The following is a 16,468-nucleotide window of genomic DNA, read 5'->3' on the forward strand; positions in this document are numbered from 1 at the left end:
CTGGCATCAGTGTGCATTTATTGTGCTGAGAAGTTTGATACCAAACTTCCCAGTTTTCAGTGTAGCCATTATGGTGCTGTGGAGTTCGTGTTTGACAGACTTCCAGACCATATACTCTTATGGCTACCCTGCACTTACAATGTCTAAGGTTTGGCTTAGACACTGTAGGGGCACAGTGCTCGTGCACTGCTGCCCTCACCTATGGTATAGTGCACCCTGCCTTAGGGCTGTAAGGCCTGCTAGAGGGGTGACTTATCTATACTGCACAGGCAGTGTGAGGTTGGCATGGCACCCTGAGGGGAGTGCCATGTCGACTTACTCGTTTTGTCCTTACCAGCACACACAAGCTGGCAAGCAGTGTGTCTGTGCTGAGTGAGGGGTCCCCTGGGTGGCATAAGATATGCTGCAGCCCTTAGAGACCTTCCCTGGCATCAGGGCCCTTGGTACCAGGGGTACCAGTTACAAGGGACTTACCTGGATGCCAGGGTGTGCCAATTGTGAAAACAAAAGTACAGGTTAGGGAAAGAACACTGGTGCTGGGGCCCGGTTAGCAGGCCTCAGCACACTTTCAATTCAAAACATAGCATCAGCAAAGGCAAAAAGTCAGGGGGTAACCATGCCAAGGAGGCATTTCCTTACAGCAAGTGACACCTTTTGTTATCCATGTACCTTTGTCATTAGCTGCTGTGTCAATCACAGTACTAACGTACTGCTCCCACTACCATGCTGAAATTTAATTTCAGTTTAGTATTTTGACTGGCTACCAACAAGGGGCCTAGGTGCCCAAATCTGTGCCATATTTTCAGGGTAAATCCACTGTATTTTAATTTAATCCCAATTAGGCTAATCCAGTTTAATTTTTTTTTATGTGGATATCATGCAAAGGGTTACGCACCCCCAATACAGAAGTTAGACAACGCTTTATTAGAGGGCACCAGTGAAGTCATCATTTTAATTAGTGTTTCTTTTAAGTTTCTGCTTATTTCAGAGCAAATGTCTCTGTGCTTTTATAGTATGCTGTGAGATCTCATTAATATTATAGCACACTCCTTTATTGCTTTAAGAGGTAACTTAGGATAGCTTTTAGACTTCCTGTGCCATCGTTGTGATCTACAGCTTTGTCCTCCATCCTTAGGGGCAGACTCCAGAAGTGCGGTTTCAACAGCAGCTGGACCAGCTGAGCGCCATGGGATTCATCAACCGGGAAGCAAACCTTCAGGCGCTCATAGCCACAGGTGGAGACATCAATGCCGCTATTGAGAGACTGCTGGGCTCTCAGCCCTCCTAAATTGTGGCCTCATTGACTTGTGTGCACAGGACCCATCCTGGAAAGTTGCTTCTCTTTCGCTCGTCACAATATCTGACTGCTGCCCATCATGTATAAAATCCAGCTTAATCCCGACATTCCTCCTAAGTTAAGATTTCATGTTGAAACGCTTACCAGTTTAATTCTGTGTGGATCAGGATCCCAGCGACTGGCCAAGAAGACTGATCAGATGCATATTTTTTCCACCTTCATCCGCCTTTCATTGGCCCCAGATGTACCCCAGGACTCTACTTCATAACTGGCATAGATACTGTAGTCCTAACCTGACCAGTTGTCTTTTGAGTAGTTTGATTTTAACTGTATAAATGATGAACAGCCGAATTTTCCTCTGGGTTATGTTTTTTGGTAGCCATGTTGAAAGCAGCCGCATCCTGAGTTTTGCATAGACACTGGAACAAATCATTGAACTGCATAGGCCTAGTGATCATTTTGAAAGAGGGAGAGTGGATTGCTCAGCCAGCAGGATAGTTCAGGTGTGTGAACTGTACCTTGTAGGCATATAGCAAATAAGTGTCACAGTAAGAAATGGTAATTGTCCAGTACATATTTACGTTGAATGACTTCTCCACCTCTGAGATGCCTGGAGCGTTTTTGCATACATAGAACACCTTAACCTCATGTTGCTTAGCAGTCAAGTCTGCCTTTTTCTCATCCCGCAGTCAGTTGCAGACCCTGTTTAGTTAATTGTTTACCCACTCAGATTTTAAGGTTAGCTGATAACAATAAACCATGATAGAGCAGTGGAGCACCAGAAGCAAGTGAAGCGTTATTTTTTAGTTTTAGTGCTTTATAGTGAAGCGGTACAAGAGAGGCATGCAAGTTGGTATGGACTTGATAGCAGCAGTGCCTTTAACACATGCTTGCATGTCCTGGAGAAGGTGCCCTGGCTCAATCCACTTCTTTGTCTTGGTAGTGTCCTCACTATGGCAATCCAGCATAGGTCGTGTGACGTTCCTTTGTCATGTTTTTATAGTGGTATGGCACCGCAATGAAAACAGTCAAATGAAAATACCACAACATAAAATCTGCAGCAGCACAATGACTAATTCAGAGGATGCCACTGCATCGAGAAAGGTAAGTACAAAGGTAAGAGCCAGTTATCTAAAGGTTATCCTTATCTACACTTTAAATGTAGGTTAACCCTAAACATTACTTACCCTCCAACATTACCACCCCTTGTACTACGCCTTAAAATTAAAGCCAGGTCTGTCTTAAATTACGTCAACTCTGAAGGTGCTAGACTAACCTACTGCTTTTCTTTTCCTACCCTATTGGATTGTGATATTATAGGTGGTAGCTATATAGTACATTAGATCATTATTTTCTCTCTAATGATCATCGTGCTGTCTCCCTGAATAGTATTTCACCAGTATGATTGCACACACAATTTTCACCTTCATTCCCTCACAGTTTAGTTCCTTGGTCCCTTGTAATTTAGTCACAAAGATATGTGTAAAATGCTGATAATTTTTTTAATCAAACTTCTGTTGCAGGATAACACATTTTGATCATTGGTGTGAGTTCGGTTGCTTAAATCCTGCACTTTTTTTGGACCAGGTTGTTCTGTCAAAAAACCTTAGCTTTTTCTTTATAGCTTCACAATTTCACCAGTCCAGTAATGAGCGGCACTTACAGTGCACTGAAATTTACTGCTGCTTAATGCGGGTGCCTAGCATTTACACATTTCGGCTGTACAACAGCCTTGTTCAAAATGCATGATGCCATTTTGTGTTAATCTTAATATGTGAAATAGTAGAAAAAATAAACCTGGAAAACAGTAACCCCACTGCTTTACAGAAACAATGTACCTAGGCAACACAATCTCAGTTAGAACTGATCAAAAATAGCTTGTTATCAGTAATTGTCAAGTTTCTTTTTTTTTTTTTTTTTTTTTTTTTTTTTTTCGTGTACTATAGTGACTGAGCTGGTAATATTGGTGCTTGCAACATATATATGCCCACTAGGGTGAGTAAGAGCATTTGTGTATGGATATTTCGCACTGACTTTATACATTGTATGACTTGACAATTACTGATTTTTGATTGATCCTAAATGAATAATTTTTCTTTTCGGCATGTGTGGCTGCAGCTACACCTGCTTTGCATACTCCTGCCATCTAGTGTTGGGTCTGGATGTGTGCAGGATGTTGTTCTTTGAAGAAGTCATTCGAGTCACGAGGTGGAGTGATACGAGGGGTAGTGCAAATGGGCTTTGGTTCTATTGTTAGATTTTCTTTCCACCGTCTGGTTCGGATGTGTGTGTTAACGCTCCGGTTCTGCACCTCTACAATACTGTTTTGACTCATGCTTTACCCTCAACTGGATTGTTTGTCGATCGCGCTTTCTTATTTTGCATATTGTGGAACAGCTTAACCAACCGTCAGGGAGTTGCACTTCGACAACAACTCCTTAAGGCGTTGTTGCTCCGAACTCATCTTCCTCAGTCTTCCCAGTTTCTCCAGAGAATGTCCTACTGGTGATTGAACGGGCGCCCTTCACCAGTTCTGTCACGCGAAATATCCCCTAACAGACTTATATCGTCTATAACTTTTGTTTGTCCCCACAACACAGGAAGATGGATTGCGAGGCTTGTAGATTTTTCTGTTCTCAGAAAATTCATTGAGTTTGTTGGGCATGGCATCTAAAAATGCAGAGGAGAAGCATCGAAGACACTCCTGACATCTTCGGCCATGAAGACGTCCGTGAAGGAGAACAACACCTGGAGGCATCCGCTGCGGAGAAAAGGGCGTTCCGTCAGAGTGCAGTTCCGACTCTGACCTTGAAGTTGACCTGGAGATGCAGAAAGGTACACCAGCTTAACAGTCTGTGAGTATGTTTCCCCCTCTCAGTCCCGTGTCAAATACTAAGAGACGCATGGCCCCCTATGCTCAAGAAGCCCTTGGCCTGCCACTGTCCTCTTGCCATGGTAAGCACCAAATAACTGCTGTGGATGCCTCGCCCTGGAGCTTGGTGCCAAAACACCAACCAAATCCACAGCCTTGGTGTTGAGCACCTCGATACCAAGCCGACCGTCGACATCCACTCAGAGGGAAACTTCAACACCAAACACAACCATCGATTGGACCCAAAAACTTCCAACCCTGCTCTGAAACCTCATTCTGCCAAAACAGTTGATCCCATCCTTCACAAGCTGCAGGCGAAATTGGATGCTCCACAGAAGCAAATCCATATTTGACCACCATTTCCTCCTCTATCCAAAAGACAGCTGTCTTTCCGGGTGGCTCTGGACTCTCCAATACCACCAAATCAAAGGAAGAAATCGGACAAGGCAACTAGTCCTTTGCTTCTTCCACCACCGCAACCTCCACCACCGCCTCCAAATCCACAGCTTCCACCACTACCCCATTCATTGTTATCACCACAGTTCCTTGGAGAGCCCTTGAAATCTTACCTCGGGGATCCCCACCTTTGGGATACCACCTTACACTGACCCTTCGGACACTTATAATGTAGATACTCCAGATGACACGACCCTAAACTGATATCCAGCCTCTCACTCCCCTCCTGATGATTCTTCAGCTTATCAGGAGTTAATAGGTAGGGTTGCTGCCTTTTATAATGTACAACTCCCCACGGAACCTCAAGAAAAGGATTTGCTCCTTGAGACTCTTTCAGCTACACAAAGGTCCACCTAATACTCACCCCTGCTATAGGGCATGCTACGGTATACTGAAGATATTTTTAAAGACCTGGTTTGGGCTAAAGTAATTCCACCTAGGTTTGATTTAAAAACTACAAGTCCGCCTTATCATATCCTATACATATTAGGGGATAACTGCTCGCAAGCGGGCCAAATTTCGAGCTAGCGGAGAAGCCCAGCCGCCCAAAAGTAGATGTATTGATGTGGCAGGGAAAAGGGTTGTAGCACAATCCGCCTATCACTGGTGCATTGCCAACTCAATGGGTCTACTAGCTCGATCCGACTGCGCACCACAGGATGAGATGGATGATCTCTTCCAATATCTCCCAGATGAACATAGAGAGGACAAGAGCTTGTCTCGGAAGGCAAGCTAATATCATTAATATCAAACACTTCCATACGCTGTGTGCTGGATCCTGCTGATACAGCAGCCAGAAGCATCAATGCCTGTATTCTTCTTAGATGCCACATATGGTTTCATATCTCTGGCTTCAAACCAGAGTTGCAATAGAGTCTACTTAATGTCCCAATTAACATAGAGCATCTCTTTGGTCCCAAGGTCAGGGGGGCCCTCCAAACATCTACTCTCCATAGCACTTTTTGTCTTCTGAGGCCTCCACCTCTTACCAGTGCAGTCAAAGCCAACACTCTTCTCCAAGAGATTACTTTAGAGGCTCATGCAGGGGCAATAATACTAGGGGTAGAGGCAAGGGTGCACCCACCACTAAACAATGATTTCCCTCTCCTCCCCTCAAACGTATAACACGCGTTGTAGGCCGATTACAGGATTTTCTACCCACATGGTGAACAATACATCAGACCAATGGGTGTTGGACATTATCTAAAATGGGTGTTGTCTGCAACTCACTACCACACCTCACAACATTCCACCTCGCACTCACCTACTATCAGTGGAACATCAAACATTGCTCAAAGAGGAAGTCCACGCTCTTCTCAAATAAACTATGGAACTCGTCCTTCAACACCAAGGATGAGTGGCATACCCTCTACACTTCCTAGTACCCAAAAAGGACGCATGGTTCCTTACGGCCGATCCTAGATCTAAGGTCATTAAACGAACATATCCTACCAGAGCGCTTCCACATGGTCACTTTGCAAGATGTGATTCTACTTCAACAGGGCAACTTTACGGCTGTGCTAGATCTAAAAGACGCATATTTTCAAATACCAATACACCCAGCTGTTCCCAAATACTTCAGCTTTGTGTTGGGGGCGGGAAACATCAGTTCAAAGTCCTTCCCTTCGGGCTTACTACTGCACTTCGAGTATTCACCAATTGTCTAGTGGTAGTAGAGGCCCAGCTATGCATACCACCAATACACATGCTCCATACTTGGATGATTGGCTTATCAAAGCCAACACTCACCAAAAGTGTCCACAGTACACTCAGATTACAATAGATCTGCTCCACCCCTTGGTATTCACCATCAACATTCCCAAGTCTCACCTACAACGTCTACAGATTCAGCTATATGTAGGGGCCATTCTAAACACACATAGTTAGCTTATCACAATTCTGCAAGAGTTCAGAATTTTCAAACACTATTACCTCAATTTCATACAAATCAGCACATAACAGTAAGGACAGTCATGCACCCCTAGGGATGATGGCCTCGTATTGCCACAGTACCCCATTCCCGACTACATTGCATCCCTTACGGGAATGTTTAGATCGACAGTGGTCTCAGTCACAGGGTCAGTTAGAGGATCTAGTGTTGATCGACTGCCTAACTCATCACTCTGCAATGGTGAATTACCTGCAGCATGTTTAGTGGCGGCCTTTTCTCTATCTTGTTCCCCACATATCTGTCATGACGGACGTGTCACCCATGGGAGGGGGTGCACCTCTGAAGGACCTTACAGTACAGGATATAGGGGACACCGAACACCAGGGCATCCCTGTCAACTTCCTCAAGCTTCAGGCTGTTCACCTTGCCTTGAAAGCATTCCTTCCTCACTTCATTCACAAGGTTGTCCTGGTCTGAACGAACGACATGACAGCCATGTACTATCTACAACAAATGGGGAGGGCAGGAGGTATTTGGCAGTGGCATGGTCTCTGCAACTATCACGTCTATCACAGACCATTTGTGGATGAGCATTACAGCACAACATTAATGTTAGCAGAATATCTCCCAGGTTCTGACAACTATTTTGTAGACCTGCTCAGCAGGATGCAGCAACAATTCCATTAGTGGGAGTTCCACCCACAAGTCCTCCTCCCATACTTCCATAGATGGGGGTTCTTTCAGACTTTTTTACAACAGCAGAAAATGCAAAATGCCCAAACAGCCCTCTGGGTTCCCACACCCACTACCCAGTGGCAACGTACTATGGTTGAGTTGGTCAGGGATATTTGCCTATGCTTTTCCTCCCATTTCGGGTTTAGACGCTCAGGCAAACATCTCTTGCAATGTTCCTAGTAGCTCCCACCTGGGTTTGTCAACCCAGGTTCACAACACTACTAGACCTCTCTGTAGTTCCCCACGAGAAGCTCCCTAACAGGTAGGACCTTCTCACTCAGAACCATGTAGAAATCAGGCACTCAATCCCTAAACTCTCAACTTAGCAATTAGGCTCCTGACATCATAAGAGTTTGGTTACCTTAATTTGCCACCTGAATGTGTGACCATTCTTAAAGAAGCCCGTAGACCTGCCACTAGAGCATGCTACACGGCAAAATGGAAAAGGTTTGTCTGCTATTGTCATTCAAAACACATAGACACCTTCAAAGCCAATGTACAAGACATTGTCTGCTGCTTGCTTCATTTACAAAAAGCTGGGTTAGCCTTCACAGCCATAAGATTATATCTTGCTTCAGTGGCTGCCTTGCTACAGAATGTGGCAACATGTCTCTTTTTTTCAAAATATGTGTCATTAAAGCCATCATGGAAGGGCTCAAGAGTTATTCCACCGCAGGTTCCACCTGCACCCTTATGGAACCTTAACATTGTTCTGACAGGACTTGTGGGCCCTCCTATTGAACCTCTAAAGACATGCCCCCTTCAGTTTCTTTCTTGGAAAAATACTTTTTTTTTGTTGCTATTGCCTCTTTTGGACGTGTTAGTGAGCTTCAGGCTTTAACCTTGCAAGAACCTTCCAGCTGCACAGAGACAGGGTGGTTCTCCACATCAACCATAAATTTCTCCCTTAAGTTGCCTCCCATTTTCACCTTAATCGAGTTAACAGTTCCCCCCCCAAAGCCCCAACAAAGCCAGATTCAGCTGCCTAGAAGGCTTTCTACACACTAAATGTTAAGGGACCCTTATGGTCTGCATTGATGGAACTAAAACTTTCCAGAAAACAAAAACACTATTTGTTGCTTTTTCGCCTCCCTGTAAAGGAAACCCTAAATCCAAATCGGGCATAGCCAGATTGATAGTTAAGTGCATTCAAACATTTTATGCTAAAGCCAACCACGAGGAACAAAGGAGCATCCAGTGTATTCTAGGAAACATCCCAATAGCTAACATGTAAAGCAGGTCCATGGTCCACATCACACACAAGCCAATGTAGGTCAGGCAGTGCTACGCACACTTTTTCAAACAACTATAACATTCACAGGTTTGCCACTGCTTCGGGGGGGGCTGCTTTACAGTTTATACAAAGCGTGTGTGTACAGCCACACATTCCTCATATGGAACATGTTACCCTTTAAGCATTTGTTTGTGGCATGCGTTGCTGTAGTTTCACATGCGCCCACCCTCCTCTCCGGACACCTGTAGCCATTGCAGTTTTATTTTTCTACTCTATTTCACATGAACATCTCATTACTTACTCTACACTTCATACTCACCTGCCTGTGGGAAAACAATCTAACAAAGGAGTTGATGCCCACGCACACTATCACTGAGAGGAGGAGTCACTCTTACCTTGTAGTCAAGACTTCTTTGAAGAAAAACCTGCACACATCCGAACCGAACCCTAGATGGCAGGAGTATGCAGGTATGTGAATCTACAGCACTAGATGCCACGAGCAAATGCTTACAGGGTAAGTAGCATATTCATTTTGTGAAGCAGCAGGGTTACTGGCAGTATATTTTCCATGTTTATTTTTTTTTACTATTTCATGTGATTAAATGAAGACAAGATGACGTCACTCATCGTGATCATGGCTGTTGTATCGTCGTAACGAGTTAATGCTAGGCAGGTACAATACATTTCACTTGCACTGTAATTTAGTGGTGCTCTTTACTGGATTGGTATAGTTGTGAAGATTAGCGTCTTCGGTGGCAGCCACTCCATTCATCTGCACATCTGGTGTTCTAGAAGCGCGCAGGCAACTGCGTTTTTTGGAACTTGTATATTTAAATTTATCAGGTCCTTGAGAAAGTACGAAGTCTGAAAAATGGTTGTATGACATTATAGCACAGCCACTTTGCTGCATTTGATGCCCAGTCTAAGGCCATCGGGGAATGGAGGAAAAGTTGACCAGTCTCTGCAAGAAGGAGTTTGAGGACACTATTTCTTTCTTTAGGAATTACTTAAGAAGGCTCCTACAGGAAACTATCAGCACAAGTACTTATCCTCACACAGAGTTAGAAACAGAAGTTCAGTTGCTTCTCCTCATAACAAACTTTTTTCTTTAACAGGTTTCTGAAGAGCAAAAAAAGGGTCCTCCATTTGCAGGACTTGATAATGCCTCTAAATTTGCAGGATACTAATTCAACCCACCGCAACAATTTATAAGAACTACTCTACCTATGTTCGTCCCCCACCCCCCAATAGTTTTTTACAAAAATGATGGAAGCTTCTGTGATTGTGTTCCTTCAAGTCACCTTGGAATACAAGGGCTCTCTGGTCCATTGCTGTGTAGAACACCTATCTTGTGGCTTGATGCTCTTAGGCTGTGTTCCTTGATTGGATATCCAAAATTCAGTGCATTCCCCCCGGCAGAATGTATTGTGCTTATGTCATTCTCATCACCACTAATTCGGTGTGAAAAAAGCCTGGTACCACAACCTTCCTCCCCTCAGTCATGAGCCTCCTTGGCCTCTTCCTTGATAGCCCATGCACTACTACAACATGAGAGCCAGTTAATTTATCCGTCCATGGCCAAACTGAATTTACTTACCTACAACTTGAGATGCTATGAGCAAGAAGACCTTCCACAAAACCAGTCGACTCTAGCAAGTGTTATGTTTAAATCGTGTCTGGGCATAACTTGTTAGACTCACTTGAGGCTTGAATGCAGTACATTTTATATGTTGATGTCTCCATGGTATAAAAGGTTTTAATATCATATCTGTCAAAGGATACCTTGCAGAAATTGAAGGTTCGATGGCATCTGTCGCTGTAGATACGCATGTTTTGCATAGCTCGCCATCTGGTGTTGGGTCGGAGTGTTACAAGTTGTTTTTCTTCGAAGAAGTCTTTTGAGTCACGGGACCGGGTGACTCCACCTTTTGTCTCCATTGCGCATGGGCGTCAACTCCATCTTCGATTGTTTTTTTTCCGCCATCGGGTTTGGACGTGTTCCTGTCGCTCCGAGTTTCGGAACGGAAAAACAGCTAAATTTCGGAAGATTTTCGTCGGTATTGTTGCGTTCGGGATCGGCGTAGTTGGAGTCAACACCGCATCGAAGAGTTCCGGAGCCCTTCGGGGTAGTTTTCGATCCCCCGTCGGGGCCTGCTCGGCCCGACCGCGTGTAGAAGAACGCTGATGGAACGGACCCCGTTCCGTTTCTGTCCCAAATGCCACAAAAAATACCCCTATACAGACCAACACTTGGTCTGTAACCTGTGCCTGTCACCTGAGCACAGTGAAGACACTTGCGAGGCCTGTCGTGCGTTCCGGTCCCGAAAAACACTCCGAGACCGTCGAGCCAGAAGACTTCAAATGGCGTCCACGCCGACAGCCCACCGAGAGTTCGAGGTTCAGGAAGAGGAAGAAACCTTTTCGATACACGAATCGGACTCCGAGGAATTCGACGATCCACGAACCGTGAATAAGAAGTCGAAAACCACTCATAAGAAGATTGTCAAGGCCCAGGGGACGCCACTGCCACCAGGCCATGGCTCCACCCATAAATTCGGTGACCGACCGTCGGCACCGAAAAAGGCCCAAACAGTGCCGAGACCGTCCGACTCCGGTCGAGACACCGCCACGCAGCCTTCTCGGGACCGAGAAAGTGCTGGAGACATACATCGACACCGAGATAGCGGTGTAGACACGGCTCGACGCCGAGACAGCGGCACCGATGAAGATCGACGCCGAGATGTTTCGACTCCGAAAAAAGATGCAGACAGGATTTCGGTGCCAAAACAACCTGCAACCGACCCAGTTTCAGGCTCTTATACAGAAGAGCAATCAATCACCTCCCAAATGCGAAAGCATAGGTTTGAGGAAGACCTGCAATCCACCGATGTAGACCATACACAGAAACGTATTTTTATACAGCAGGGGACAGGAAAGATAAGCACCCTTCCCCCTATTAGGAGAAAGAGAAGACTGGAATTTCAAACTGACCAAACACCACAAACAAAAATGGTGAAAAGGGTTACTCCGCCACCCTCTCCTCCACCTATAATTCACGTCTCACCAGCACAAACTCCATCACATTCCCCGGCTCACACCACCATGAGCCAAGGTGACCAGGATCAGGACGCATGGGACTTATACGACGCCCCTGTGTCAGATAACAGTCCGGAGGCATACCCTACAAAGCCATCACCACCAGAAGACAGTACTGCATATTCTCAGGTGGTGGCTAGAGCAGCACAATTCTACAATGTAAGCCTCCACTCAGAACAAGTCGAGGATGACTTTCTATTCAACACCCTCTCCGCCACCCACAGCTCCTACCAAAGCCTGCCTATGCTCCCTGGTATGCTTCAGCACGCAAAAGACATCTTTAAGGAGCCGGTCAAAAGTAGGGCAATCACACCAAGGGTGGAAAAAAAGTATAAAGCGCCTCCTACAGACCCTATTTTCATAACTTCACAGCTGCCACCAGATTCTGTTGTTGTAGGAGCAGCTAGGAAAAGGGCCAACTCCCACACATCTGGGGATGCACCACCCCCAGATAAGGAAAGCCGCAAGTTCGATGCAGCTGGAAAGAGAGTCGCAGCACAAGCTGCAAACCAGTGGCGCATCGCTAACTCACAGGCACTACTTGCGCGCTATGACAGAGCCCATTGGGATGAGATGCAACATCTCATTGAACATCTACCCAAAGACCTACAAAAGAGGGCAAAGCAAGTGGTTGAGGAAGGACAGAACATTTCAAACAACCAGATACGCTCCTCCATGGACGCAGCAGACACAGCTGCAAGAACAATAAATACATCTGTGACCATCAGAAGGCATGCATGGCTACGAACGTCTGGGTTTAAACCAGAGATTCAGCAGGCAGTTCTCAATATGCCATTCAACGAAAAAGAAGTGTTCGGTCCAGAAGTGGACATGGCGATTGAGAAACTTAAAAAGGACACGGACACTGCTAAAGCCATGGGCGCACTCTACTCCCCGCAGAGCAGAGGAAATTACAGCACCTTCCACAAAACACCCTTTAGAGGGGGGTTTCGGGGTCAGGCCACACAAGCCAGCACCTCACAGGCAACACCATCCAGTTACCAGGGACAGTACAGGGGAGGCTTTCGGGGCCAATATAGAGGAGGGCAATTCCCTAGGAATAGGGGAAAATTTCAAAGCCCCAAAACCCCTACAACTAAGCAGTGACTCACATGTCACTCACCCCCTCCACACAACACCAGTGGGGGGAAGAATAGGTCATTATTACAAAGCATGGGAGGAAATCACTACAGACACTTGGGTTCTAGCAATTATCCAAAATGGTTATTGCATAGAATTTCTACAATTCCCTCCAAACATACCACCAAGAGCACAAAATTTATCAAAACATCATTCCGAGCTCCTGGAGATAGAAGTTCAAGCACTATTGCAAAAGAACGCAATCGAGTTAGTACCAAACACACAAATAAACACAGGAGTTTATTCACTGTACTTCTTAATACCAAAGAAGGACAAAACGCTAAGACCAATCCTAGACCTAAGAATACTAAACACATACATCAAATCAGACCACTTTCACATGGTCACACTACAAGAAGTGTTACCATTGCTGAAACTACACGACAACATTAGACCTCAAAGACGCGTATTTCCATATACCAATACATCCATCGCACAGGAAATACCTAAGGTTTGTATTCAAAGGAATACACTACCAATTCAAGGTACTGCCTTTCGGTTTAACAACCGCACCAAGAGTCTTTATCAAATGTCTAGCAGTAGTCGCTGCACACATCAGAAGGCAGCAAATACATGTATTCCCGTATCTAGACGATTGGCTAATCAAGACCCATTCGTTAATAACGTGCTCACACCACACAAATCAAATCATACAAACCCTCTACAAACTAGGGTTCACAGTCAACTTCGCAAAATCCTACATTCTGCCGCGCAAGGTACAACAATACCTAGGAGCCATAATAAACACAACAATAGGAGTAGCCACTCCAAGTCCACAAAGAATTCAAAATTTCAACAACATCATACAACGCATGTATCCAACACAAAAAATACAAGCAAAGATGATATTACAACTCCTAGGCATGATGTCTTCATGCATAGCCATTGTCCCAAACGCAAGACTGCACATGAGGCCCTTACAACAGTGCCTAGCATCACAGTGGTCACAAGCACAGGGTCACCTTACAGATCTGGTGTTAATAGACCGCCAAACTTACCTCTCGCTTCTATGGTGGAACAATATAAATTTAAACAAAGGGCGACCTTTCCAAGACCCAGTGCCACAATACGTAATAACAACAGATGCTTCCTTGACAGGGTGGGGAGCACACCTCGATCAACACAGCATACAAGGACAATGGAACGTACATCAAACAAAACTGCATATAAATCACCTAGAACTGCTAGCAGTTTTTCAAGCACTAAAGGCTTTTCAACCAATAATAGTTCACAAATACATTCTCGTCAAAACAGACAACATGACAACAATGTATTATCTAAACAAACAAGGGGGGACGCACTCAACGCAATTGAGCCTGCTGGCACAAAAGATATGGCGTTGGGCAATTCACAACCAAATTCGCCTAATAGCACAATTTATCCCAGGAATTCAGAATCAACTCGCAGACAATCTCTCTCGAGATCACCAACAGGTCCACGAATGGGAAATTCACCCCCAAATTCTGAACACTTACTTCACGCTCTGGGGAACACCTCAAATAGACTTGTTTGCGACAAAAGAGAACGCAAAATGCCAAAACTTCGCATCCAGATACCCACACAGGCAGTCCCACGGCAATGCCCTACTGTATGGATCAACTGGTCAGGGATATTTGCCTACGCTTTTCCTCCTCTCCCTCTCCTTCCTTATCTGGTAAACAAACTCAGTCAAAACAAACTCAAACTCATATTAATAGCACCAACTTGGGCAAGGCAACCCTGGTACACAACACTGCTAGACCTATCAGTAGTACCCCACATCAAACTGCCCAACAGGCCGGATCTGTTAACACAACACAACCAAACGATCAGACACCCAGATCCAGCATCGCTGAATCTAGCAATCTGGCTCCTGAAATCCTAGAATTCGGACACTTACAACTTACCCAAGAATGTATGGAAGTCATAAAGCAAGCCAGAAGGCCATCCACCAGGCACTGCTATGCCAGTAAATGGAAGAGGTTTGTTTGCTACTGCCATATTAATCAAATCCAACCATTACACGCAACCCCAAAACATGTAGTGGGTTACTTGCTTCACTTACAAAAATCTAACCTAGCTTTCTCTTCCATTAAAATACACCTTGCAGCAATATCTGCATACCTGCAGCCTACCTATTCAACTTCCCTATATAGGATACCAGTCATTAAAGCATTCATGGAGGGCCTTTAAAGAATTATTCCACCAAGAACACCACCTGTTCCTTTATGGAACCTAAATGTTGTCTTAACTAGACTTATGGGTCCACCTTTTGAACCCATGCACTCCTGCGAAATACAGTTCCTAACATGGAAGGTTGCATTTCTCATCGCCATTACTTCTCTAAGAAGAGTAAGTGAGATTCAGGCGTTTACAATACAAGAACCTTTTATACAACTACACAAAAATAAGGTCGTCCTAAGGACTAATCCTAAATTTCTACCAAAAGTTATTTCACCGTTCCATCTAAATCAAACAGTGGAACTTCCAGTGTTCTTCCCACAGCCAGATTCCGTAGCTGAGAGCACTACATACTTTAGATGTCAAAAGAGCATTAATGTATTACATTGACAGAACAAAGAGCATCAGGAAAACTAAACAGCTATTTATTGCATTCCAAAAACCTCATGCAGGAAACCCAATATCAAAACAAGGTATAGCCAGATGGATAGTTAAATGCATCCAAATCTGCTACCTTAAAGCTAAACGACAACTGCCCATTACACCAAGGGCACACTCAACCAGAAAGAAAGGTGCTACCATGGCCTTTCTAGGAAACATCCCAATGCAAGAAATATGTAAGGCAGCCACATGGTCTACGCCTCACACATTCACCAAGCACTACTGTGTAGAGGTGTTATCCGCACAACAAGCCACAGTAGGTCAAGCCGCATTAAGAACATTGTTTCAGACTACTCCCACTCCTACAGGCTGAGCCACCGCTTTGGGGAGATAACTGCTTACTAGTCTATGCAAAACATGCGTATCTACAGCGACAGATGCCATCGAACTGAAAATGTCACTTACCCAGTGTACATCTGTTCGTGGCATCAGTCGCTGTAGATTCGCATGTGCCCACCCGCCTCCCCGGGAGCCTGTAGCAGTTCAGAAGGTACCTTCAACTATTTGTATATATATTATTTTAACCTTAAATAGGTACATACTTAGTCACTCCATTGCATGGCCACTATTACTACAATACAACTCCTACCTCACCCTCTGCGGGGAAAAACAATCGAAGATGGAGTCGACGCCCATGCGCAATGGAGACAAAAGGAGGAGTCACTCGGTCCCGTGACTTGAAAGACTTCTTCGAAGAAAAACAACTTGTAACACTCCGACCCAACACCAGATGGCGAGCTATGCAAAACATGCGAATCTACAGCGACTGATGCCACAAACAGATGTACACTGGGTAAGTGACATTTTCATTTTCGTCTATTTACCTGACATGGGATGTTCATTCAGGTTTTCCTATCCTGTTCCTCCCAGGGTTCCTAAAATAATCTCAGTCCTAGTACTTTCCCTCCTATTCACTCCTTTTCTTGAGCCTTCTCATAAGTCTATTAAGAGAGTGGGATTATTACAAACCCTATCAATGATAGCCATTGAGGATCAAGCGTTCCTTGCTACAAAAGATTACTTCTGTTGCATTCTAGTGATTTAGTTACCAACATTGTCTTTTTCAGAAACCCTGCAAGGTGGAATAGAGATTGAAGAGCCTACTCCTTGATACATCTGTCTGTAATAGCCTTCATAGTTTTTAAA

General features: G+C 44.8%; 1 protein-coding gene across 2 annotated transcripts in view; it reads left to right on the forward strand.

The window, feature by feature from the left end:
* UBQLN4 (ubiquilin 4) overlaps nt 1-2,081 on the forward strand; it is a 59,652-nt gene extending 57,571 nt beyond the window's left edge. For both annotated transcript variants that reach the window (XM_069218027.1, XM_069218026.1), the window contains exon 11: nt 1,136-2,081. In XM_069218027.1, coding sequence (XP_069074128.1) covers nt 1,136-1,288 — 153 coding nt within the window. In that variant the 3' untranslated portion in view covers nt 1,289-2,081. The remainder of the gene's footprint in view (nt 1-1,135) is intronic.
* Nucleotides 2,082-16,468: the final 14,387 nt, after the last annotated feature.

This window comes from Pleurodeles waltl, chromosome 12 (assembly GCF_031143425.1).
Source record: "Pleurodeles waltl isolate 20211129_DDA chromosome 12, aPleWal1.hap1.20221129, whole genome shotgun sequence".
NCBI lineage: Eukaryota > Metazoa > Chordata > Amphibia > Caudata > Salamandridae > Pleurodeles > Pleurodeles waltl.